At 41.1% G+C, this 24,047-nt stretch overlaps 1 protein-coding gene across 1 annotated transcript in view; it reads right to left on the bottom strand.

Moving 5' to 3' along the window:
* Positions 1-3,647: 3,647 nt before the first annotated feature.
* The window catches only part of wdr19 (WD repeat domain 19), a 99,554-nt gene continuing 79,154 nt past the window's right edge, over positions 3,648-24,047 (bottom strand). Inside the window, exons 28-37 of the mRNA XM_078216012.1 lie at positions 22,439-22,507; positions 19,361-19,438; positions 18,732-18,828; positions 15,989-16,113; positions 13,516-13,597; positions 11,611-11,761; positions 8,402-8,525; positions 6,888-6,964; positions 6,589-6,730; positions 3,648-3,811 (exon numbers count right to left, since the gene is read on the bottom strand). Coding sequence (XP_078072138.1) covers positions 6,622-6,730; positions 6,888-6,964; positions 8,402-8,525; positions 11,611-11,761; positions 13,516-13,597; positions 15,989-16,113; positions 18,732-18,828; positions 19,361-19,438; positions 22,439-22,507 — 912 coding nt within the window. The 3' untranslated portion in view covers positions 3,648-3,811; positions 6,589-6,621. The remainder of the gene's footprint in view (positions 3,812-6,588; positions 6,731-6,887; positions 6,965-8,401; positions 8,526-11,610; positions 11,762-13,515; positions 13,598-15,988; positions 16,114-18,731; positions 18,829-19,360; positions 19,439-22,438; positions 22,508-24,047) is intronic.

The raw sequence follows: 24,047 nt of genomic DNA, 5'->3' as shown, positions 1-24,047 counted from the left end.
TCCTCTTCATTTTTGACTTGGGATATGTCTAACGTTTGTCTTTTTTATTCATTATGGGTTAGTTTTAGTGGGATACGATTGTTCTGGACTTTGATTATTCTAAATGACTTTTATTGCTGTTTTATTTATTATGTCAATATTTTCCCCCCAATTGTCACCTGTTAATTACCTTTTTTTCAAATTCATTATTTTGATCTCAATGGTGTGATCCCCATGGCTTAGATGTTCCCTTATATCCTTCACTATATTTTCCATACTGGATCTAGTATTGCTCCCTCACTTTGTTTTTTTTTTGCATATAAGTCGGAGCCTATATCAACACCCCACTTACCCAGATAATGAAAGGAAACCTCAGAGGAATATTGGGATAAGACCATAGACATAAACCATGAATAATCAAAGTAACTACAGCATAACCTTAGGACAAAAAAACAATTTAAAAAGGGTGGACAGGCCAGCAGTACTCATGCCACCACTGGGCCTCAAACAAAGCAAACTTAACGTATGTCCAGTCACACCAGAGGTGTCACTCAGCTCTCACCATTACCAGGTTCTCATCCATTTTCTGCTCAAGAAAACCCTAGCAACAGACAGAGTTGTCCAGACATCCAGAGTCAGGATATCTCAGGGAAGGATAAGAACCTCCTCTGTACATTCCAGGAGTCAAAGTGACACTGTCACAACTGACACAGCCAAGGGAAATATAGGAAACCAACCCAAGAAAGGCTAAACAACCAAAGATTCCCCAACCACGCTCAGGTGTGCACCGTTAAATATTTTCCCCAGTTCCAGCTGTGCTGGACAATAAAACCCAGTCTTTTTCAGGATACATAATCTGCCTGTACTTTCACAGGAGACAAACAAAATAACCCCAAAATAACAAAAATATAAAAGAAAAGTGTAACAACATTAGTTCTACAGGGGGTTTTCCTTACCCATCACCCTGCTGTGGTGCTACTTATAACCATAATTAAAGGGTATATATATTATAATCCTCCATTATAAATGCCAGGAATACAATACAAAAAATATGCCATATAACCATCCCAGTACTCTCCCCCATAAAATGATGGAGACCCATTATCAGTCCATAAACAAAGAAACTATCTCCGTATTAGTAACACTAGAGTCTATTGATTTGAAGTTGACACAGCCAGAAGCAGGGTGGACAGAACCCCCCACCACCCCCTTCTCCCCAATCCGGTACCATATGGAAAGACTAAGATTGAATGTAAATGGTAACACTCTTTAAACTAAAAGGTAAAGTCACCATCGTCCCAGATGACTATAGGCTGCACTTACCTTTGGGGTGGACAACTGACTGACTAGTGGTAATTTTAACCTGAGGATCACCACACCTGAGGTATGGTGATCTCGGGGCCTTCATGACTAACCTCAGTTGGTACAGGAATTGAACCCACACTGTTGGCATCACTCTACATCATGAACCAGCCATCCAGTGCCTGAGCTAAGGTCTCCCTCACTTGTCCGCCGGAGCATGCTGGTGGATGAATTCCATTACAAATAAAGGGATATCCGTGGCTTTGAAAGAATAACATAACATATGCCTCAGTGCTCATATATTGAACAGCCTTTTCAGGATAAAAGACAACATGACAAAATCAGGTTTATAATCACAACTGGAGTAGTTTAGGATTAATGAAGAAGTGCAGGATGATATAGCCATCCATGGAGCTTGAAAAGGCCAAAGCCTCGAGAGGATTGTCAAGCAATATCAAGGATCCAAACATAGTTTCACTGAGGTCTCTGTACCTCCATTGTGTTGTTGCTCAGAAGTGCTGGCAGAGAGACCTAGGATTTGGCAGATGACGAGGGTCCACCGTGTCTGGCCACCTCTAGAATTTTGCGATGAACACCGAGGTCAAGACAATGCAAGAGCAGGATTGGGGTGTATAAGCGACCTCCGATCTCGAAGCCTGGATACCGTATGCCTCTTCAAACTTGAAACATTCAACCTTCAAATTGAGATTAGGAAAGCATGGCAGCCAGTTCTCAAATTGAGCCAGGAATTTATCCTCCGCTCCGCTCAGATCAGGTGCATGAACATTCCTCCGGCCCCATCTCCCTTAATTAGCCATGATGTTCAATATTCCAGGCAGCAGGATTTCCAAGGACTGAAGGTGATCCCCACCACGGAAATTGTCCTCTCGGCTGACAGGATTCTTTGTTCCGCTTCATCCATTTTCTTTCAGATATCCTGATATTGTTCATCAACGTGAGCACCATTGATTTGTGCCAGGGAGCTGAGACCGTCATCCACAACTTTACTCACAATGGCAGCCACCATCTCATTGCCTAGAACATCATCAAAGTGTGAGCCCACACTCCAGCAAAACGCTGCTGTGAACAAGGCCCACCCTGGCTGTCTCCGACCGTTTGGATCGAACGGGGATTTTCTTGACTTTAACTAGGTTTCCTGTCACCCAAACCTAACCAGGATCTTTAGGAATATAACATGGAGTATACACTCCAGGATTAGACATGGGTTGTGAATCAGGATAAATAAAAGGATTAAAGGATGAGTAGCGTCAGAGCTTGTGAAAATGCAGCTGTCCCTGTGCTTGCATCTTGTGACTTCCCTGCCCAAAGATTGTATTTTGAATATTGCAGATAGTTGGAATTGTATCATCCCCATTAAAGATTTGATTTATTATTGTCACATGTATTAGCATATAGTGAAAAGCATTGTTTCTTGTGTGCAATACAGACAAAACATACCATTCATAGGGAAGGAAACGAGAGAGTGCAGAATGTAGTGTTAACAGTCATAGCTAGGCTGTAAAGAAAGATCAACTTAATGCAAGGTAAGTCTATTCAAAAGTCTGACAGCAACAGAGAAGAAGCTGTTTTGAGTCGGTTGGTATGTGACCTCAGACTTTTGTATCTTTTTCCCGACAGAAGGAGGTGGATGAGAGAATGTCCGGGGTGCATGGGGTCCTTTATTATGCTGGCTGCTTTGCCGAGGCAGCGGGAAGTGTAGACGGAGTCAATGGATGGGAGGCTGGTTTGCGTGGATTGGGCTACATTCACGACCTTTTGTAGTTTCTTGCGGCCTTGGGCAGAGCAGGAGTCATACTAAGCTGTGACACAACCAGAAAGAATGCTTTCTATGGTGCATCTGTAAAAGTTGGTGAGAGTTGTAGCTGACCTGCCAAATTTCCTTTGGACACAACTAAATTTGGACAAATTTGTTGTATAACCTGAAGTGGGGCTGTCGAGTTTCCCCTTCTGCTCTGAATGCCTTCAAAATATGGCATCAACTTCTTATGGCCGTGGTCAAATTTAGGGCATTGAATTTTAAAATCGCCTCTTATAAAGTTAGCAAGGATTCACTTACTTTTATAGTCAGGTCTGCTTGCACCTTCCATTAAGCTAAATTTGATACATTCAAAGGAGATGCTTTCAAAATCAAAGATCTGAATTACAAGATTGATGTCATTTGGAGCCTGAGCTGCCATGCAGTAATTGTTTTAAGTATAATTCAGGAATATTGCAAGAGACAAGTGTTTGTGCTGCTTAGAGACAGTGCACTGGTGAAAATTGAATTAGCTCTCTATATTGCAATGTTTAAATAACTGATTTACTATCAGCACAGAATTTCTTTTAAAAACATCATTAAACAGATTAGAGTTCATAATAAATTTTATTATGTAATAAATTTAATTTGCTTTTCTTCAAAGAAGGGTATTTACAATTTGACCATCAATTTAAAAAGGAACTGTGTTTGGAATGTAGTTACGCATAAAAGAGCTGCTCCTGTGGTACAAACAATGGATATAGGATGTTGAATCTGTAAAACAAATAATTAAACATTAAAGGCTTACTTGGGCTGTAAACTGCCAGGTAAGGACAGCAGATTTCCTTCTCTGACCTGATGGGTTTTTATGACAATCAACAATAGTTTTGTCAGTATCATTGAGACTAGCTTTTGATTCCAAATTTATTAATTGAATTTAAATTCCACTAGTTCCCATGGTGGCCTGGGCGTCTGGATTACTAGTCCAGTGACATTATCACCATGCCACTGCCTCCCCCAAATATGATTTGGGCCCAACCAGAAAGGAGTCATTGCTGAATCTGGTGCTGGGAAATGAGGATGGCAAAGTTTCCAGGGCAACACTTGGGTAAGGGTGATCATTATAAGATATAGTTTAATAATGGAGAAAAGAATAACTTTTTAAAATGTCTAGGTAGGAATAGGGCTCATTTCAATGTGATGAGAAGGGATCGATCTAGTCAGGGTAAAATGGAACCAAAAACTGACAAGAATTGTAACAGAACAATGGATGATCTTTAAGGAAGACATGCTTAAGGGATGGGATTATGATGGGAACAAAAGGAAGGTGTACGATGTATGTCAGGTGAATTCTTCATGAGAACCAGGTCAAATACATTGGGTTGAGGGGGAAATGAAGAGGAAAATACGATCGACAAAGTGATTAGTAAAATAGAACAGCTGTTCGAAAAATGAACCCAAAAATCATCTGGCATGTAAATAGTAAACGGGTAGCAAGAGATGGGATGGGTCCTATTGGAAACAAAAAAATATATATTTAGAGGTGCAACAAAAGCTTTGTATTAGTCTTCTGAGGAAAAGCAATGGATAGCAGGAAAAATGGAGCGTAGGTACTGGAAAGGCAGGCTACTCAGAATAGATAAGTCACCTGGTCAGGTTAGCTTGGGTTCCAGGAAGTGAGACCAGAGATGTAACATTATCTTCCCTAGCTATGAGGAAGGTGCCAGAGTAATGGAGTCACCCTTATTCAAGAAAGGGTGTATGTACAGTCCTAGCAATGGTAGTCATGATGTGGAGATGCCGGCGTTGGACTGGGGTAAACACAGTAAGAGTTTTAACAACACCAGGTTAAAGTCCAACAGGTTTATTTGGTAGCAAATGACATTTGGTTATCCTTATTAACTCACATCTCTCCAAGTTCCTGTTCATGTTTTCCCTAATTATCCTTTCTAAAACCTTATCTACTGTTGATGTTAAACTAACTGGTCTGTGGTTGCTGTCCTAGCAACCACAGACCAGTTAGTTTAACATCAACAGTAGATAAGGTTTTAGAAAGGATAATTAGGGAAAACATGAACAGGAACTTGGAGAGATGTGAGTTAATAAGGATAACCAGCTTGGATTTGTAAAGGTAGATCATGCTTGACTAATTGAATGTTTTGATGAAGTGACGCGGTGGTTGTTATCTATATAGAATTTAAAGCATTTGACAAAGTTTAATACTCATTGACCAGGAGGGTCAGTATTGACTAATGGGCAAAGAACAGCATTTGTTTTCAGACTGGTATACATTGATGTTGCCCAAGGGTCAATGCTTGGACCATTACTTTTTGTGATATATAAATCACTTGCATTTTGACATATCGAGAATATCAAACTTGGAGATATGGCAAACAGCGAGGATGATACCAGCTGACTGCAACCTGATACAAATAAGCTAGCAGAATGGACAGTTAAAATTTAATACAGAGCTGTGAGGTCAAGCATTTTGGCTGAAGAGATAGGGAGCAGCAATACATACTTAGTGGCACAGTTGTAAAGAATGTGCTGAACCAGAAGGATCCAAAGGTGCATCCACAGAAAATGGCAGGACATAAAGCTCTACGTAAGGCACAGGTGTCCACTTCTGGTCACCACACTTTAAACGAATACTCTGACCAATACATATTTTATGAACATTGAGTATCTGGAAGTTACTATTAAAAGAATTTTGATAGTTAGATAGATTAGAATCTAATCTACCAAAGGACGCAGTTATCAATCCTTCAGTGTTCAGCATTTGTACATGGTCAAATATCAATCAGATGTGTCCCTGAAGTTAGTCGAAGACCACACAACTGTACAAGCACCTAATCATATCAGCAAGTGGGCTACTGATTTTGAATTAGATTTTAATCATAGAAACCCGACAGTACAGAAAGAGGCCATTTGGCCCATGGAGTCTGCACCGACCACAATCCCACCCAGGCCCTACCCCCCATATCCCTACATATTTTATCCGCTAATCCCTCTAATCTAAACATCCCAGGACACTAAGGGGCAATTTTTTTTAGTATGGCCAATCAACCTAACCCGCACATCTTTGGATTGTGGGAGGAAACCCACGCAGACACGAGGAGAATGTGCAAACTCCACACAGTGACCCAAGCCAGGAATCGAACCCAGGTCCCTGGAGCTGTGAAGCAGCAGTGCTAACCACTGTGCTGCTGTGCCGCCCCAATGTAAGTTTAATATAAGTTTAAAATTAATTTTTAATCTTAGCAATTGCCAGATACCAGAATATTTACTGAAAGGCGTTTTCCTTCTGTATTTAGTAACCATGCAGGGGGTAACCAGTCCTTGTATTATTCGCTCATTTGTTTCCATGATCATTTAGTTGGGAGAGTTTTTGATTTAAGTTTTAAACTTTGGCTTGTAATAACCAAAACTGCTAAAGGCAATACTACTAAACTTTAAGTACCTGATGGTAAAACTGTCATTATTTAGGGAAAGATGAAATACAATCAACCACTTACTTACCATATACACAAGTGTATTTTAAAATCTTGTACCTTATGCATTACATCTCCATTCGACATTTTGTACTAATCAGCCTCATCTGTCAGTAGGTATGGTGCTGGATCAACAATTGACAGCTGCTCCGCACTCAGCTTTTCTGAGCACATAGGACAAGCCTTCTCTGTAGTTAGCAGACTATAAAGATACCAAAAAAGTCTTTAATTTAGTGATGAATGCATTTTTGTGCTTTTTCTAATGTTCAAATAAACTGTATCTCAAAAATTGCTAGTACTACAACTTATGAAATTCTACACAGTGGAGAAAATTATTTTTTTGAATGCTTTCTACTTACACTTTGAATTCTGAGTACAAGCCAGGAAAATCACAGTGGGGGCAAACTGTCCAGTCATCCTTCACCATGTGGCGGCCCTGGTAAAATAAATTCCAGATGTGCACTTTGCTAGTTTATAATGAATATTGTGATATGCATGGGCTCATTTTAAATTTCTGTTCATTATTACATTTTAATGCTAACTCTTCACAGAAATAAATAGTCCATTATAAAGAAGTTTTTTTTTCCTTGAATATTGTTTCACAAAAAAACTATTTGTTTTGAAGTGGAAAGAAGTCTTCACGACAATGCACCACGGCACACTGGTTGGGAACCACTGGCTCTAAGCTTAGGTACAAAATAGCAGTTCTGTGTAACAGTTCAGCCAACTCATGACAAAAATCGGATTACATCTCCATTTTAATTTGAAAAACATTGTGCACATCTCAGGGTATATTTTTCAAGAAAATAGTAAAACCCGAGGCTGAGAAATGACATGAAAATTAACAGTTGGGGCATTTTTCCAAGTAGTTTTGGATTTCAGCTATCCAAACGGGCATCAGTTTGAAAAACTACACTAACAGATCCCTATACTTTTGTTTGGTAGATTAAAGTGAATAATGGATATAATGAAACCACACTTTGCAGAATTATAAATAAATTAAATCTGACTCCCTACAGTCCTGTACACAATAGCTTGCAGCCTTTCAGCTGCTCTATCATGGGAAGCAACAAGCAGCCTCCTGAGAGGTAGAGAAAACTGGAGGGTGACCTATAACAAATGATGCATTTTAATGTGGCTAATTTCATGCAATCTTTATAGTGCAGGAGGCCAATCGGCCCACCGACTCTTCGACAGAGCATCTTGCCTACCCCGGCCCTATCCCTGCAACCCCATGAATTTACCCCCCTAATCTCCACATCTTGGGACATTAAGTGGCAATTTAGCATGGTCAATCCACCTAACCTGCATATTTTTGGATTGTGGGAGGAAACTGGAGCACCCAGAGGAAACCCATGCAGACACGGGGAGAATGTGCAGACTCCACACATTCACCCGAAGCTGGAATCGAACCTGGGTCTCTGGCACTGCGAGGGATCGGTGCTAACCACTGTGCCACCCTGCTGTCCATTTCAGAATGGGGTTGGTGGACATGGAACAGGTTAGCCAGAAATGTCTGCATGAGATAAAGGCAAAGTGATCAATCACTGCGGTAAAAGAGAGAATCTAATGCAAATGCTTAAACAGGAATACACATAATAAATATTAGCAGTTCAAAAGAATTGTCTAGGGGCAGTAGAAGGCAGTAAATTCCTGTTCCTGGAATCAATTTCTACTTTAATGTTGAACTTGTATGAAGGACAAAATTTCTGAAGCTATGATGGTGAATGTTCACCATGACACTCTACTGCCTATCATTAATACTGAAGATGCATCACCTTACAGGCTAACATTTCATTTTAATTTGAAAAGCAATTTTGAATTTTGTCCTCCATTACGATGGAAAATAGTGCAGCCATTTCTGGATACTCACGGTAACAACACAGTAAGGTAGGTTGTTTTTACAACCTGAACAGAGCAGCTCACATTCTGGCAACTGAAAAGCACAATATGGACATGGCGAGGTAAACTCTTCCACTTCTGATTGATCCGGGCGCCTGGTGAAAATCATCAATAAATCTTTCACTGCAAACTTTTATAATACTACAAAATAATTTATTTTGCTCCCGCACACAAGGCCTCTTTCTCCCCTACATCTCCATCCACCTCCTTCCACAATCCCTCAGTCCCAATCAAAGTTTCTCATCATAAATAATGCCACTTTAGATATGATATATAATATACACTACCCAGAACACTCACAAATATTAGAAGTTCTTTGGTGTTATTCACAGAAAGGCATGGTTTGAAAAAATAAAACACCATACATACACAATGCACTCTACTTTCATGAATTACCAGGTTTCAGTAACCTTGTGTACATTTGCAATGGTCAAATAGACCAGAACAGCAAAGCAAATGCTTGAAACAGGCAGAAACCTGCAGATATAATGATGTGGAAGTCACATTTACAGCCCTTAAAAGTTGCATACACACAGTTTACTGTCCAAAAATAGGCAGCTTGGCACTAAGCTGTATGAAGACCAGCAGACGATTCACATTTCATGTATTTGACCAATACATAGTTTTCCACTCACAGTTAACATATTTACTAAACCTTTTCCACCTGGATCTGCGAATAACTTTACAAACAGTCCGATCCAGAAAATATGAACTCCACTAGTAATACTGGCTCAGTGGAGCCCCTGATTTTGTGTCTACCCGCTTATTGGCAATTTTTGAAGTGAGTTTTGGGGGGGGGGGGGGGGGCGGGGGAGGAGGAGTTCACATGTATGGTGTTGGAGAAGGGATGCCATGTTTCCACAGGAACTCCTCAAAGGGAATAGGAGTAGGTAGCCAGGGAGATTAACACCCAGAGTCTGGCCTTGAGGAGCTGCACAGTGTTAGAAGAAATAATTACCTCAGAAGTGTGGTCATTCTGTACAGGATACCTCATTCCCATTGCGCCACTTGACTTCTGTGCCAATCAATATATGACACCCTCATCATTCATCAAGCAGCAGATCCCAGACTCAGGATTTCCAGCTAACAATCAGATACTCCACCTCACCTGTGCACACCTTCCAACAATGACAGTTTAACATCCACCTCTCATTATATCCAGATAATTAGCTATGACCGTGTACATTATTCAAACACAGAGCAACACATTCACATACATTCTGCCCTCCTTTATCAGACAAGGTTGCCCATATTAGAAGGGAGCAAAGCAGAAGTGGCACAGGATGGGCTTTATCCCAAGCCTGACAGGAAATGGTGCTGCACAAGCAGGGACTGACTGCAACATAGCCCATAGCAACCAGTTGTCAGAGAATTCATGGTAATATATTATTGCTTTGTGCCCCTTCTCAATACCCACTTCACCCTCATCCTCATCCATAGCATGAAGTGCAAGCTGCAGTCGGTGTGACAATTACCTCTTGCTTTACACCACGATAATCCCCCCAACCCACCTGTTCTGATTTTATGCTCTCAGAAATCTCAGAACTACTACCTGGCTGGATACAGCAGCCCCAGGAGGAACAGTGGGAAGTGCAATGCCAGACGTCAGAAAGAAGTACTTTCAGCTACTAGCTCATATATCGGCACTGCATAAACATTAGAGGCTAGGATAGAGATGGGATCTCCTGAAGTTTCTGGTGCACACATGGCACTCGTCCATCCCAGCTTGGGACACTGATTCGTAAGTGTGTGGTGATCCATTTTGGCAGATCCAATGGGATGAAGCAGCAGTATAATATGAAGGGTACCATTCTTAGCAGTGTAGAGGATCAGAAGGACCTTGGGGTCCGGGTCCATAGGACTCTTAAATCGGCCTCGCAGGTGGAGGCTGCGGTCAAGAAGGCGTACGGCGTACTGGCCTTCATTAATCGAGGGATTGAGTTTAGGAGTCGGGAGATAATGCTGCAGCTTTATAGGACCCTGGTTAGACCCCACTTGGAGTACTGCGCGCAGTTCTGGTCACCTCATTACAGGAAAGATGTTGAAGCCATTGAAAGGGTGCAGAGGAGATTTACAAGGATGTTGCCTGGATTGGGGGGCATGCCTTATGAGGATAGGTTGAGGGAGCTTGGTCTCTTCTCCCTGGAGAGACGAAGGATGAGAGGTGACCTGATAGAGGTTTACAAGATGTTGAGAGGTCTGGATAGGGTAGACTCTCAGAGGCTATTTCCAAGGGCTGAAATGGTTGCTACGAGAGGACACAGGTTTAAGGTGCTGGGGGGTAGGTACAGAGGAGATGTCAGGGGTAAGTTTTTCACTCAGAGGGTGGTGGGTGAGTGGAATCGGCTGACGTCGGTGGTGGTGGAGGCAAACTCGTTGGGGTCTTTTAAGAGACTTCTGGATGAGTACATGGGATTTAATGGGATTGAGGGCTATAGATAGGCCTAGAGGTGGGGATGTGATCGGCGCAACTTGTGGGCCGAAGGGCCTGTTTGTGCTGTGGCTTTCTATGTTCTATGTTCTATATAAGTGGCCTGACGTGTGGCCCGCACCATTTATGACCTTTAGGCCTTTTGTATCAGCGGCTTTATGGAACTGGATTTCAGAGCCTCAGACTGATTTGCCTGTAGGTGTATTGTTTTAATAGGAAAAGATCTAAAGTGATGTTTGGAACTGTCTTTAAACTCCCTTCCAAGTCTACTGATACTGAAGCTAACTGCAGTACCTTGACTACTGCTTCCAAGATCAGTAATGCAGAGAAGACGAGACATGGTCTGGAATGGGGGGGTGGGGGTAAGTTAATAGGTTGTAATGAACAAAGCATCGTAGCTGTGAGGGACAGCTCGGTGGATAGGATATTGGTATGTAGATAGGCTGGAAAATTGGGTGGGGATCCTGGATTCAGGATTCAATCCTGGACCGGGGAGCGGCGCGGGCTTGGAGGGCCGAAGGGCCTGTTCCTGTGCTGTATTGTTCTTTGTTCTTTGTATCAAGTCCAGCATCTTCTCTGTCTATATAGTCTAGTATAACACAGTAATGCCTGTCTTGTGTGAATGTTTAATCTGAATTTCTAAACAAGATGCATTATACCAAAGACTACTATTTGACACTAGAAGATGCACCATAAAGATGTGAGAACGTTTGAAAATTTTCTAAGTGACGCTTGAAGCTGATGCTTACCTAACCATAGCCTCTATCTTCTTCTTGTACTTAACATCAATATTGTTTCTGTACTCTGGTCTCATCAGCATAGCAGCAAAGCTAAAGGCAGAGTTCCTCAACCCTGCTCGGTGACATTCAATTACTGTTGATGTCAGAATGGGCACAATATCTGACGAAAAAAGCAAATATGAGCAATGAACGTCCTAGAAAGCAAAGGCAACTTTTGAAGTTATTATAGCTGCTTTGTGATTATGGTGCTGCTAAACTGTATTTATATTAAAATCAGAAACCATCAACAGATAGAATGAAAGTCAAGTATCTTCAGTAGCTATTAGTGGTTTCAATTTTAATCCGGTTTTATGTAGTTAAAGTTGTCCTTGAATTCAAATTGGTACTATTGTTAAAAAAAGGATAATTTACCACACAGAAATGTCACGCAATCTCAGCTGAATTATGAAGAACATTACTCAACACTCACTTCTCCCAGATATTTGTGGCTGCGTGAGTGAGAGGATAGAGAGTTTGCAAATGACCAAATGGTCTTTACCCATCAGTTATAGTGCTATGGGTAGTGCTGTCGGCTCGGAGTCAGAAGGCCACGGGTTCAAGTCCTACTTCGGAGGCTTGAGTGCAAAAATCTAGGATGCCACGCCAGTGTAATACTGAGGAAATGCTGCACTGTTGGAGGCGCTGTCTTTCGGATGAGACATTAAACTGGAGCTTTTTTTGCTCTCTGGGGTGAATGGTAAAATATACCAAGGTGTTAATTTGAGGAGCAGGGGAATAATCCTTGTGACTTGACCATTATCTATCCTTCAATCAACAAACAAAAAACAGATTATTTGGACGTTATCATTGCAAACTGTTTGCGGCAGCTTGCTGTGCACAAATTGACTGCCGTATTTCACACAGATTTTGGCACAGATTTAAAGTGCTTTGCAAAAGAAACAAATGTGATGTGATGTCAGAATCCCAGATAAATGGTGCAAATAGCTAAAATAAGCTTTCCATGCTGTTCCTAGAGTCATAAGGGCAAGCCTTTGGTCATCTTTAGGGAGCAAGCAGCTAGGAGGACATTTAAGGTCACCTTTCCCTAACTTCTGGGTGTGAGACCTTTAAAATGTACTATTTTGGCATAAGGAGAGGATTGGTGTTCATATCCACTGTCAGCTCAGACTTGTCTTTCAGTACTGCGCCCTGTTTCGTGTGATCACACACACTGGCATTCTCTTATCGCATAGGAAAGACAAAGCAAAGGGGAAGTGCTTTCAACTATATTGTTATAAAGGCCATGGTCACTTGCCTGGTTTCGGAGACAGCAGCCAAATGTACACCCTGTTGATTGACTCGTGCCTGAAGGTGTTTGATTTTAGCTAAACATGGGGAATGGTCTGTTGCAGGGGAGGCAAAACTGCTGAATTAACAATCTCAAAGCCTACCTTGCATTTTCTAACTCCTCATTTAATCTGGTATTTTCTGTTTGTAGATCAATATTTTGTTTGTGTTTGGTCTAGTTTCTCTCCGCTACCCACAAAATAAAGATATCCTGAGGAAAGTGAGGAAAAAGTTGGTCCCTCTAAGGATTCACATTTGTCACTGTTCTAAGAACCAGTGATATCCAAGCACTTGGAGCTGTTGAGTTTTTATGCAGCCAAGGAAATTCAAGACTTGCACAGTGCGCTGCATATTTAAGTACCTCATTGAATCCTAGAACAAAATTTCTGATCTAGAAATTAAATATTGTTTACAACAAAATTAGTTCTCAAGTTTACAAGTTCCTAAATCAAAAACTTTGTTCCACAGTATTCACTTCCAGTCCTAATTGTAATTTCTGGGATGTTATTACCATGTGATTTATATTAAATATCCGGTACTAGAGGCTTCATCCATTCCTTTGATAATTTATTCACACAAGATACTTACGAGATGGAAACTTGCTGATGTTGTTTGCAACTCGGATGAGCATCCTTGCTCCTTTCATATGGTCTCCACGCTTTACGTGAGACTATAAAGAGAAAATAAATCTTCAATTAATAAAATAGAAACAAAACAACATATATTTATAAAGCACCTTGATGAAACATCCCAAGGTGCTTCACAGGAGCATTATAAAACAAAGTGTGACACTGAGCTACATAAGTAAATGTTATGTCAGATGACCAAAGAGATAGATTTAAAGGAGTATCTTAAAGAGGGAAAGTGAGGAAGAGAGGGGTAGGTAGGGTACTCCAGAGCTTGGAGCATAGGTAACGGAGGAGTGATTAAAATTTGGGATGCTCAAGTAGTCAAAATAAGTTGAGTGCAGATGTCTCAGAGAATTGTGGGGCTGGAGGAGATTTCAGAGATAGGAGCAAGAAATCAAGAATTAGAATTTTAAAATCAAGCTGTGGCTTCATTGGGTGATAATGTAAGTCAGTGAGTACAGGGCTGATAGAGAACGGGGCTTGCTGCAAGTTAAGACACGCGCAGCAAAATCTTGGATAACCTCAAATTTACAGAGAGTGCAAGGTGGGGCACCAGCCAGGAGTGCACTGGAACAAGTCAAGTCTAGAGTTAAAAAGGCATGAATAAGAGTTTCAGCTGCAGAGGAGCTGAGATAAAGTTGGGCAATGTTACAGAGGTGGAAATAGGTGGTCTTAGTGATGGCACTAATAAGAGGTTGGAGGCTCATCTTGGGGGTCATATGCAGCACTAAATTTACAAACAGACTGGCTTATTCTCAAACGTTGCCGGGGATAAGAACAAAGTTGGCAGCTGGGAACGGAGTTTGGAGTGGGGACTGAAAACAATGGCTTCAATCTTCCCAATATTTAATTAGAGGAAATTTCTGCCAATCCAGTACTGAATGTCAGATAAACAGTCTGATAATTTAACAGTAAAGGAGTCAAGAGAGGTGCTGGTAAGTTCGAACTGGTAGCATCAGTATGCATATGAATACTAACACTGTGTCTTCACATGATATTGCTGAGGAGCAGCAAGAAGATGAGAAATAGGAGGAGATCAACGATAGATCCTTGGAGGACACTGGTGTAGGAAGAGAAGTAAGAAGTCTCACAACACCAGGGAAGAGAAGCCATTGCAAATCTGGCTATGATTAAATTGGTAAGAATGGAACCCAGTGAGAACAATTTCACCCAGATGGATGATAGTGGAGAGGCAGTGGAGGAGGATGGTGTCATCAATTGTATCAAAGGCTGCACACAAGTTGAGAAGGATGACGAGGGAAAGTTTAACTTTGTCGCAATCACATCAAAGTCACAAATGACATCCTATAAGAACCATTCCAATACTCTGGCAAGGGTGGAAGCCTGACTGCAGGGATTCAAACATGGAATTAATGGAAAGTTGGGAACGGATTTGGGAGAGAATAACAGGTTCAAAGACTTTTAGAGAGGGTTGGTGATGGGCAGTAGTTTGCAAGGACGGTAGGTTCAAGACTTTTTTTTGAGAGGGGTGAAAGCAGTAGATTTAAAGAGAGAATGATTTAAACTGTTGGCTAAGGTGAGGACCAAGTGAGAATTTGAGAAGTTGGGAACATGATCAAGGGAACAGGTTGTGGGTTCTCAAGGGAAGATGAGCTTAGGGAGGGCATGAGGGGAGATAGCAGAGAAATTAGAGAAAGATGTGAGTTCACGGCTAGGGCAAGGGGAAGCTTTAAAAGAAGTTTGGTTGGGTAGGCTAGTGGAAGGGAGGGGTCTGGTGAAGGCACTGATTGTCATTACGATTGAGACAATACAAAGAAGTCCATAAGCTCCTTGCACTTGTAAATCTAAATAATTCCTGCTAATAGTTTAATTCTACTCATGCTTTCCTTGAAATAGAACAACCACCTTCTATGCTGTAGACCATTTTACTAATAAACCTGCTTAAATAAATGAACGCCTAACTAATCTCTTCAAATCTTGCCCACCAAGGTGCACAGGAAGCTCATTTGTTCAAGAATTTTCCTTCTCTTTCTTTGAAGAAATACAAAAAATTCCACCACTCCAATTCAGACAAGGGATTCAATAGGGATGTTGGTGGTATAAAATGGATGGTATTGGATAAATCACCATTCATCTTCCTTATTCTCATTTCCATTGACTTTGATATGTGGCATATTTTGAAGTTATGATAAAACAGGAATGTTCTATTTGCACATGTAGTGAAGTGAGGGGGGGGGGTGAAATTACCATCCTACAATTGGTAGTATTTTTCCATTGATAGCTCATAAAAGCACTTTATATTCAGAGAGTGGTATATATGCATGAAGGACATTACAACACAGCAGTTAAGAGTTGACTATTAAGAGTTGAATATTTCAAACTGCGAATGCCCAGAAAACACGTAGTACAATGCTCACCAGGCACTTAAACATCCATCCCATTGGGATACATGAGTGGCTTTAGTTTCGTACCTTCACCAGAATGTAGCTGTGTAGAATCATAAGGTTTGTTACCATTTCAGATGGAATTTTGATTTTCTGTGTTTTGAGTTCCGTATACATACTAAATAGCACATCATGGGCATTCCTGTAGTTTCCTGCAACAAAGCAAAATATACAGTAAATCTCGTTGCCTCCTCAACATGTGTCACATATATTGAATTTTGCAGTTTACTCTTTGGTAATTAGAGTATGACTATCTTGGTTAGGCCATTCATCTATGGCAGACATGAAGTTCTCTCGGGATTTAGAATTCTGTTTAAGGAAATCTGGGCTTCTAGAACTGGTCACTTGCAATCTAATTATTTGTCGATCAATTTTCAATAGATAAGATTGAAACAAAACAGCTGCGAATGTCGAAATTGAAAATAATGGAGGACCTCCTAATAATTCCTCAAAGCCTTTAACTGGTCGAGAACATACAACTATTCTCCTTCTGCAAAGCATTTCTCTATCTTTAGTTAGCAGAATTTCCAAAAGCAACTTCAGGTTTGACAGTTTAATCTATCCATACACAGAATCAAATTATATGGATTCATTTCAACAGCTCATTGTGAATGATTATCCATCAAAACTTGTTTGGTAATTTAGTCAATTATATGATATATTAATTGTCTTCCCACAATATATCTTACAAGAGCAATTCACTAAAAATTATATCCCACTGTGCAGCTAATATTTGTTCATTCTGAAATAATTACAAACTGTGTGTGGGCAATATCTTCAACCCAGATAAATGCGTAGTGGTCCATTTTGGCAGGTCAAATGGGATGGAGGAGTACAATATAAAGGGAAAATACTCTTAGTACTGTAGAGGATCAGAAGGACCTTGGGGTCTGGGTCCATAGGACTCTAAAATTGGCCCCGCAGGTGGAGGAGGTGGTTAAGAAGGCGTATGGTGTGCTGGCCTTTATCAATCGAGGGATTGAGTTTAGGAGTCCGGGGATAATGATGCAGCTATAGAAGACCCTCGTCAGACCCCACTTGGAGTACTGTGCTCAGTTCTGGTCGCCTCATTACAGGAAGGATGTGGAAAAGATTGAAAGGGTGCACAGGAGATTTACAAGGATGTTGCCTGGATTGAGTGGCATGCCTTATGAGGATAGGCTGAGGGAGCTCGGTTTTTTCTCCTTGGAGAGACGTAAGATGTTGAGAGGCATAGATTGGGTGGACTTTCGGAGGCTTTTTCCCAGGGTGGAAATGGCTGCTACGAGAGGACACAGGTTTAAGGTGCTGGTGGGTAGGTACAGGGGAAATGTTAGGGGGAAGTTTTTCACACAGGGTGGTGGGCGAGTGGAATCGGCTGCAGTCAGTGGTTGTGGAGGCAAACTCAATAGGATCTTTTAAGAGACTCCTGGATGAGTACATGGACTTAATAGGATGGAGGGTTATAGGTAGGCCTAGAAGGTAGGGATATGTTCGGCACAACTTGTGGGGCCGAAGGGCCTGTTTTGTGCTGTAGTTTTTCTATGTTTCTAAAATAGAAATTTAAAAACAATAAACAGATCTATTATTCACAAAATATACAATCCCAGATTACTTTGTATACCATTTCTGATGTCTGTACATAGGAATTGTGTTGGGAATAAGATAAAGTATAGGGTTGAACTTGATTTGTTGCACAGTGCTTTTGTCAATAGCCATAAGAATCTTGTGTGACGCTACTGTACCTTTAAGAATTTTTAAAAAATCATGTTCTCATCAGTTTGTAAGCCGGTTTCTTTCATTGTGACACCAGCTGCCAGCTTAGAAGTCCTTTCATTGCTGCTTCAATTGTTTAAATGGGATTTATCTTATTTTTACTCTGGGCTTCATGCAGTGTCCGGGTTTATATGACCTTTTGAATTGTTAGATTGATTGACAAGTCAAAGTTAGGTGGCTCCTCCACAGAAGAATCCAAGGATTCACTTTCAGTTTTGGTTCAGAGTCAGAAGCTGTCCTGGTTTTCAAGTTGCAGGCAGGTTTTCTTTCTCTCTCTTCTGGGTATTATAGATTCTGCTGGCGAGCTGGAAGCAGGTCTTCTTGCCTTCCTGGAGTGAGAGTTCTGTTTCTTGCAGTGGTAAGCTTGCTAAAAGCTAGAGGCTGGGAGTGGCATTTTATCTCTATCTCGAGGTCTGCTAAGAGGTTACAAGGCTGAGAAGTCTGAGTTTCAATTCTCCAACCAAAAAACTAAGTTCCAGCATCACATGAGCAGTTTTTTTTGTGTGTTAAGTCTGTGGCGGGGTGTGTTTTTAAGAAGGTTTGTTTGGTTGGAACATCCCATCTGGTTGTTAAGGTTTATACAATATCATGTTTTTTTTCTGGTTTGTAATTGGTAAAAGTTATAGCTATATGTTAACTGTATTCTTAAATAAACTTTGTTTGATAAAAGCTCCCTAGTGGGTCATTTGAATCATACCTGAAGTGAAACATTTCATGCTTACCCTAGCCAAATTCAAATTGCAAAACTTATGATCCAGGCAGACTTCATAAAACACTTTGGAGTTTCTGACCTGAATTATAACACTTGCCAATTAAAAGCTTAACTCTGTTGGGGTTATTCTAGAATGACGATAAGCACATTAATGATAGTAACAGTGGAAAATAGTTTTTAAGAACAGTGTTTTGTAACAATGAGCTGTTGAAATCATTTTTATAAGTTATTCTATAAAGGTTTGCTCTCAAAGAGAAAAAGATACAGGTTTCCACATAGCTTTTTTCTCTTGCATAATTATACCTGCTGATTGTTCTTCTCTGGCGATGATTATGGCTGTTCTGGCTGCTTCTCGATATTGCTTCAATGCCATATAAAGTCGGAAAAGGTACTTTGCTTCCTATATTGACAAAGTGAGAATACAGAAAAGGTGGATAAAAACACAGCATTGAATTTTAAATGCAAATTTGTGTATTTCAGTCATTTAACAATTGATAACTGCACATAAAATCCATAAAGAATCCTTTTCAGCCTGTGAGTTTGATGATTGAATTGGTCTCATTAAAGCAAATTTAAAAATATGCTAAATATATTTACTTGGACATCAATGGCCTGACAACCCTCCACCCAGAGCTCAAGGTTAACATTTTTGAAATCGACTAACTGATGGAAGAACTACAGGACTTTGTTACTGCCCACTATTTGTGCTTAAAAACCACTTCATAATTTGGAAAATACTGATTTGCCCTCACTGTCCTGATCATCAAACAACTGTTCCAGAATTCTCAGGTTTAAAATGTTAAACTACAAGGGAATTACTTTGATAATCACAATCTTATTAAGTAGTATATTAATACATAATTAAGTACATAATGTAGCATGCAAAATAAATAATAGAACGTCTAGCACATATAATTCTGGATCAGAGTTACCTTGGGCATTCCATCGCTCTCACCCATTAGATAATCTATGAGCTGACTAGTTAGCATGTCATCCTTGGCTTGTCCAACCTTGCAAAAGTAAAAACACAACTTTAAAAAACTCACTAACTCTGCAGTCTTCTATATCCTTACAAGAGTACCATCCTCATACCACAGAAGCAAGCACAATCTTCTATTAGGATAAGGAACGAATTGGTGATCCCTGAAGATGCAGTAACACTGGGGACTCATAAACGTGTCCTTCCCGCACCAGACAAAATGTAGCTTTGAGTCATAAAGTCATAGAATCATAGAGGTTTACAGCATGGAAACAGGCCCTTCGGCCCAACTTGTCCATACCGCCCTTTTTTTAAAAACCCCTAAGCTAATCCCAATTGCCCACATTTGGCCCATATCCCTCTATACCCATCGCATCCATGTAACTATCTAAATGCTTTTTAAAAGATAAAATTGTACCCGCCTCTACTACTACCTCTGGCAGCTTGTTCCAGACACTCACCACCCTCTGTGTGAAAAAATTGTCCCTCTGGACACTTTTGTATCTCTCCCCTCTCATCTTAAACCTATGCCCTCTAGTTTTAGACTCCCCTACCTTTGGGAAAAGATATTAACTATCTACCTTGTCTATGCCCTCATTATTTTATAGACCTCTATAAGGTCACCCCTCAGCCTCCTACGCTCCAGAGAAAAAAGTCCCAGTCTATTCAACCTCTCCTTATAACTCAATCCATCAAGTCCCGGTAGCATCCTAGTAAATCTTTTCTGCACTCTTTCTAGTTTAATAATATCCTTTCTATAATAGGGTGACCAGAATTGCACACAGTATTCCAAGTGTGACCGTACCAATATCTTGTACAACTTCAACAAGACATCCCAACTCCTGTATTCAATGTTCTGACCGATGAAACCAAGCATGCCGAATGCCTTCTTCGCCACTCTGTCCACCGGTGACTCCGCTTTCAAGGAGCTATGAACATGTACCCCTAGATCTCTTTGTTCTGTAACTCTCCCCAACGCCCTACCATTAACTGAATAAGTCCTGCCCTGGTTCAATCTACCAAAATGCATCACCTTGCATTTGCCTAAATTAAACTCCATCTGCCATTCGTCAGCCCACTGGCCCAATTGATCAAGATCCCGTTGCAATTGGAGATAATTTTCTTCACTGTCCACTGTGCCACTGATCTTGGTGTCATCTGCAAACTTACTAACCATGCCTCCTATATTCTCATCCAAATCATCAATATAAGTGACAAATAACAGTGGGTCCAGCACTGATCCCCGAGGCACACCACTGGTCACAGGCCTCCAGTTTGAAAAACAACTCTCTACAACCACCTCGACAGAAGCCAATTTTGTATCCATTTAGATACCTCACCCTGGATCCCGTGAGATTTAACTTTATGCAACAACCTACCATGCGGTATCTTGTCAAAGGCCTTGCTAAAGTCCATGTAGACAACATCAACTGCACTGCCCTCATCTACCTTCTTGGTTACCCCTTCAAAAAACTCAATCAAATTTATGAGACATGATTTTCAACTCACAACCATGCTGACTGTCCCTAATCAGTCCTTGCATCTCTAAATGCCTGTAGATCCTGTCTCTCAAAATACCTTCCAATAATTTACCCACCACAGATGTGAGGCTCACTGGCCTGTAGTTCCCAGGCTTTTCCCTGCAGCCTCGGTCTTTTTGATTTGATTTGATTTATTATTGTCACATGTATTAACATTCAGTGAAAAGTATTGTTTCTTGCGCACGATACAGACAAAACATGCAGTTCATAGAGAAGGAAACGAGAGAGTGCAGAATGTAGTGTTACAGTCATAACTAGGGTGTAGAGAAAGATCAACTTAATGCGAGATAAGGCCAATTCAAAAGTTTGACAGCAGCAGGGAAGAAGCTGTTGAGATGGTTGGTACGTGACCTCAGACTTTTGTATCTTTTTCCCCGAAGGAAGAAGGTGGAAGAGAGAATGTCCGGGGTGCGTGGTATATGGAGAAGTAATGAAGATGAGTAAAATGTGCAGAGAAATATTTTGATTTTTTTAAGGGGGGATAAAATCTTGCCTTTATAAGTTTCCATTCAGTTATTGTACGAAGAAAAATGAAAAAAATACTGGAGAATAAACTCTCTCACCTCATTCTCAGGAAAACACTGCCGACTGCATAAAAGATAGGGAAACAGACCAACAGAACACATTGCCTCAGCTCCCCCTAGAATGCTGTAGAATGGCAGCCCACACTGTCCCTTTTGTTCCAGTAAAGTTTTGGCAAAAGCAATCAAAATATAGCCCTGAGAAATTCCACAGTTGGATTGTCCTCTTCTCTTAAAGGAATGAGATCTTAACTGTGAACGGAATTAGATTTTCAGCCTGCCCGTGTGAACCACTATCTTCCAGAATATAGTTACCCTGCAATTTATGAGATGAAACTTCCTTCTTGGGAAATTGTACTTGTTTGAGAGATTGTTTTGCCTCTTTGCTGCTCTGGGGAAATTTAAAATATTTGTTGGAATTGCTGCATCAAGACTCTGACGGGTTATGTGTGCAATGTAGAAAAAGTATGGGAAGGCATTTTTAATTGTTATTGAATTAGTTGATCCCAGTTGTGATAGGAATAGATCTATCACAGGTTGATGACAAATTTGTTAAAGGACAGTAAGAACTTCTTCTATTCCCGTGGGCTTTCTCAGGGCTATATTTTCCACGAGGGAGTCACTTCACTTCCCAAACAATGGTTGGAAGTGGGAAGATGAAGTAATTTATCACCCAGTAACCAATCTGGATAATGATGTATTTACCAGCATAGATCTCTGATATTCTGGTTGGCACAACCCCTGTTACTGCTATATATTGAATACCTGTTTAACCTTACAATTGCTAGTCAACAGTAACACTACTGTTTTAAAGAAGTTATGGATTTCTTCTTCCATACTGAAAATTAAACTCTTCCCATCTAGTTGCAAAATAGTTACTGCAGCATCAAAGGATTGCTGTTCTGTAGAATGTTAAAGAATAATCTTTGATTTATCTCTAGTTATAACAGGCCATTATAATAGGCTTACCGCTTCAATGGCCATCTCAATAGCTTGGCCATCTTCAGATATCGGGCATTTCAAGAAATGTTTCAATGCCTGTTAAACAAAATATATCAATAAAGTAAGTAGTGTCTATTCTTTTCGTATCTAGACATGTTCACTGTATGCAGGAAGGCTTGGAAAATACTCTATCCTGATGTCACACGGCTAGCTGGCCGATAAGCTGCCAGTTCCAAATCTGAACCATCCAATTCTATGTAGACAGCTATATGAACGGAGTGGGAATGGAGGGATACAAAAGAGTGGTCTAGTTTGGACCAGGGAGCGGCGCGGGCTAATTGTTCCTTGTCTCGGGGGCAGGGAATTCATATGGTGTTCGTGGAAGTGGAAATGACTAGGGTTGGGAAGCATTTTCCGATCAGGGCCATTGTGATCTCCTGGACTCGTTTCGATCGCCTCAAGGGGTCGGAGAGGAATTTCCCAGATTTTTTTTTCCCCATATTGGCCCTGGGGTTTTTCACTCTGGGTTTTCGCCTCTCCCTGGAGATCACATGGTCTGGAATGGGGGGGTGGGGGTGAGTTAATAGGTTGTAATGAACAAAGCATCGTAGCTGTGAGGGACAGCTCGGTGGATAGGATATTGGTATGTACATAGGCTGGAAAATTGGGCGGGGATCCTGGATTCAGGATTCAATCCTGGACCGGGGAGCGGCGCGGGCTTGGAGGGCCGAAGGGCCTGTTCCTGTGCTGTATTGTTCTTTGTTTGTTCTTTGTATGTATTTGTTTATCACTCTTCAAAGATCCGGTGTGAGGCTACAAGATGGGCCCTCTTCAAATTGGAATTACTCTGAAGTGTTTCAGGAGTCTTTTGTGTTCAGCTACTGGATTGGTCGTAGTGTTGATGCATTCTCACAGGAGGGGTGGAGGAGTACGTGACCTGCCCACACACAGGCTAGAACAGTTAGGGATGGCAGCAGTGGCTCTAGGTCTGTATTATGGCTGGGAAATGGAGCAGAGGTTGCAAATAGAGAAAGCTCTTCCCAATGCTCTCTATCAAATTGGAACCGGACATCTCCATGCTCATTGATGGTGATGGGAAACTTTCTGGCAGGTCAGACAATAAAGCCAGCATCTTGGTGCACACATCCATTCTGTGCTCTCCTGAACGTACCCCTCCCGCACGGGAAGTCAGGGAGGGGTCAGTTCCATAGTTACCTTGGAATTTGAAGTGTTTTAATCCTTCTAACCTTTCCTGGGTGCTATTCTGCTAAGAGAGGTGGAACTATCTGAAGTCTCTATTTTGGATGGTTCTGATTGCTCATCAGAAGTTAAAACTTCCCAGATAATTCCCATCCAATCCTTATGTGGGGACTTCCAGTGGGTTTCCCAGTGTATCTTCTGGGGGTATTCTGGGTTTGATTCCCTAGGGGATGAAAGATCTAAGCCAAGGTAGCAAGAGAGTGGGAGCAGACAGCTATGGGGGTCAATGCCAGGAGTCAAGACCTGGATGCAATACTGCAAGAAAAGACATGGAAAAACTTGAACGGAGTGGCAGTCCGACAGTGATTGCAGCTCTCCAGAAGATAGGGTCTAAATTTCAAGCATTCTCTGAAACAACCATTTATAACTGCAACAA

Source organism: Mustelus asterias, chromosome 1 (genome assembly GCF_964213995.1).
Source record: "Mustelus asterias chromosome 1, sMusAst1.hap1.1, whole genome shotgun sequence".
Taxonomy (NCBI): Eukaryota; Metazoa; Chordata; class Chondrichthyes; order Carcharhiniformes; family Triakidae; genus Mustelus; species Mustelus asterias.
Note: the sequence above shows the minus strand (reverse complement) of the source record. Positions and strands in the feature narration are given on the sequence as shown.